The sequence below is a fragment of the Talaromyces atroroseus genome (assembly GCF_001907595.1).
Source record: "Talaromyces atroroseus strain IBT 11181 chromosome Unknown scaffold_8, whole genome shotgun sequence".
Classification (NCBI taxonomy): Eukaryota; Fungi; Ascomycota; class Eurotiomycetes; order Eurotiales; family Trichocomaceae; genus Talaromyces; species Talaromyces atroroseus.
The window spans coordinates 932534-934910 of record NW_017971440.1 but is presented as its reverse complement, the minus strand read 5'-3'; the positions used below and the strand labels follow the sequence as shown (position 1 = coordinate 934910).

General features: G+C 44.2%; 1 protein-coding gene across 1 annotated transcript, besides 2 other annotated features; it reads left to right on the top strand.

Moving 5' to 3' along the window:
- Positions 1 to 176: part of a repeat region (Identified by RepeatMasker using a combination of RepBase library and repeat library created with RepeatScout) that runs on past the window's edge.
- Positions 177 to 205: 29 nt separating this feature from the next.
- Positions 206 to 497: a repeat region (Identified by RepeatMasker using a combination of RepBase library and repeat library created with RepeatScout).
- A 368-nt stretch (positions 498 to 865) lies between these two features.
- On the top strand, positions 866 to 2166 carry UA08_06261 (hypothetical protein; the record flags this gene model as incomplete). Its single annotated transcript, XM_020268564.1, has 3 exons — positions 866 to 1157; positions 1215 to 1294; positions 1345 to 2166. The coding sequence occupies 3 exons, from the start codon at positions 866 to 868 to the stop codon at positions 2164 to 2166; spliced, it is 1194 nt and encodes a 397-aa protein (XP_020118673.1).
- Between the last annotated feature and the right edge of the window lie 211 nt (positions 2167 to 2377).

The window sequence follows — 2377 nt, the reverse complement described above, 5'->3', positions numbered from 1 at the left end:
AATATTTTAAGATATTTCTTCTACTTTAATTATAATTAACTAATCTTTATTATTAATTAATCTAAACTATGTCTGATCTTATTGATAAGTTACTTTCGTGAACCTTTGTGTGGTTCAACCATCGTATCATACCTTGACACAACCAGTGACAACAAGGTGGATCCAGGCGCGTGACACCTAGTGTCATGCATGTCGTTTCATAACATTATATAGTTGGTACTCCCTATACTCGCCCTATATCTTAGGGTGTATACCTAATTATATATCTAATAATCCTGCTTAGTGCTATATATACTTCCCCTATATTCTATGATATATACCATGGTGTATACTGGTCACGTGTTTCCTTATGTCAGTTGTAAGCCTGTATGTTTAGTGACCGCTTTGCGTGTTAGTGCGTGTGAATGACTGGTCATGGTGTTAGCTGCTTTAACTAAGCACCTTCCCTTGATAGTACTAGTTTCTGCCTAGTATCATGCAGGTTGGTTTCGTAACACGCGTTTAGCGTCAGCCGTTTCGGGCATGGCGCGTCAAATTTGAAAGTTCGGTAACTTTAGGGTATGCAACATCCCATGCTGTCAACAGACCGCCTTCTGTATTGGGACTAGCCCTAGACATCACCTTGACACCTCGCGTCAACCGCGAGTGATTTCCGCCTCCCCCACACCCCGGTTTTAGACAACCTCTCAAACCGGAACAGTGCCGCTATACCCTGCTCTGCCTGTCTTTTCTATTGATCTTATCATCTCCCACTGCCGTATCAACAAAAGCGGTTACTATGCACGCCTATGAACGGTGGCCTTGATTATTCTCTACTTATGACGCTACTGAAAGTTTATCTCACTCGAGTCGCTATACCTACACCATGTCCTCACGGTTCGAGCCTACACTCCTCATGCCACTGTCTGATATTGGCAACGAGTGCTGGAATGAGCGGTCAGATATTCGGACGGATGTTCTAGGTCGCTTCGAAGCAGTCATTAAAGAAAAAACTGGCAGAGACACAGTCCCCCCTGGGTTCTGGGCATTCTGCCAGGTTGCCGACGTGTCCAAACTAGAAAGACTCATCGCTCTGGTAGAGCCGATTCAAGATCGTGCATTATCGGAACTTGTTCTAGAGCCAACAATTAAAGATTGCGATATGGTAATTGCTCGATGTTAGTTTTACATACTTTACTCACTCAACAAGTTTTCTGAAACTAACTCTTCCTCAGGGCTCCAAAACATAAGTGCTAGCAAGAGTTCAGCCTCCAGTACAAACAATTCGCAGCGCTCCAATACAGCAATCAGTAATGTTCGTTATTTGGCATATACTCGTTCGGGCCTTGCTAATGTCTTGAATAGTGTAAGAAGCGAGACAATCACAAGTGTGTTCTAACTGGGCAAGCAGAGCCAGATGCTGCTCATATATACCCATACTGCCTTATCAAAGCCTCTGCTCGTGAACCAACAGCAGTGGGAAGATTCTGGGACATCATGAAGGTATTTTGGGAGGACAGTCGTGTTGAGCAATGGCAAAAAGAGATATTTGGTGATGAACTGGACTTACAGAACCCTCGGGATACGTGCTTCAATATGTTAAGTCTCAGCAAACACCCACATGCAATGTGGGGAGCTGGCCGCTTTGCTCTTCGCCCAATGGAGAAAACTGATTCTAAGACACTGAAAGTTCAATTTTACTGGCAAAGAAAGTCATCGGATGGGGCAACCGAAATTAAACTCCTAACAGAGCCCAAGTCTACTCGTGGGCTGTATGGTGACCAGGGGTATCCCTTTTCAATTCCGACTGGCACATATAAGGATAATGGGGAGCCAGAGTATAAAGCTGTTGTTTCTGGTGACACTTTCACTCTAACTACCCCTGATCCCGATCGATTGCCACTGCCAAGTTGGCCACTTCTCGAAATGCAATGGCATCTCCAGCGGATTGTAGCCATGAGTGGCGCCGCCGAAGCGCAAGACTACCCGGATCCTGATGATGACTTCAATCCAAAAGATACGATAAACCGCGACACTGCCGTACGCCGTGTTGAAGACATTCTCGTATGGTTGCGGACTTCCACTGATAATGACGAATCGCCGCCGGAATTAGCATTCCAGCAATCGCAAATTCAGGCTCATCACATCAAGAGACCCTTAGGATCTGAGGTAATAATGCGAGGCTGAAAAACTCAAATCAACACTGCATATAACATATATCTTACAAATTATACAAGTTCCTCTCCAAGTTGACACGCACAAGACTAAAAATGACAATGATGCTGTAGAAATAGACGAGTGATTAATGTATAAATAAATGAAACTTTAGCAAGAATTCGTGTTAGAGCCTTCTTATAGCGAGCTGCAAAGACGAAATTACGTTTGCAGGCCCTCCCTA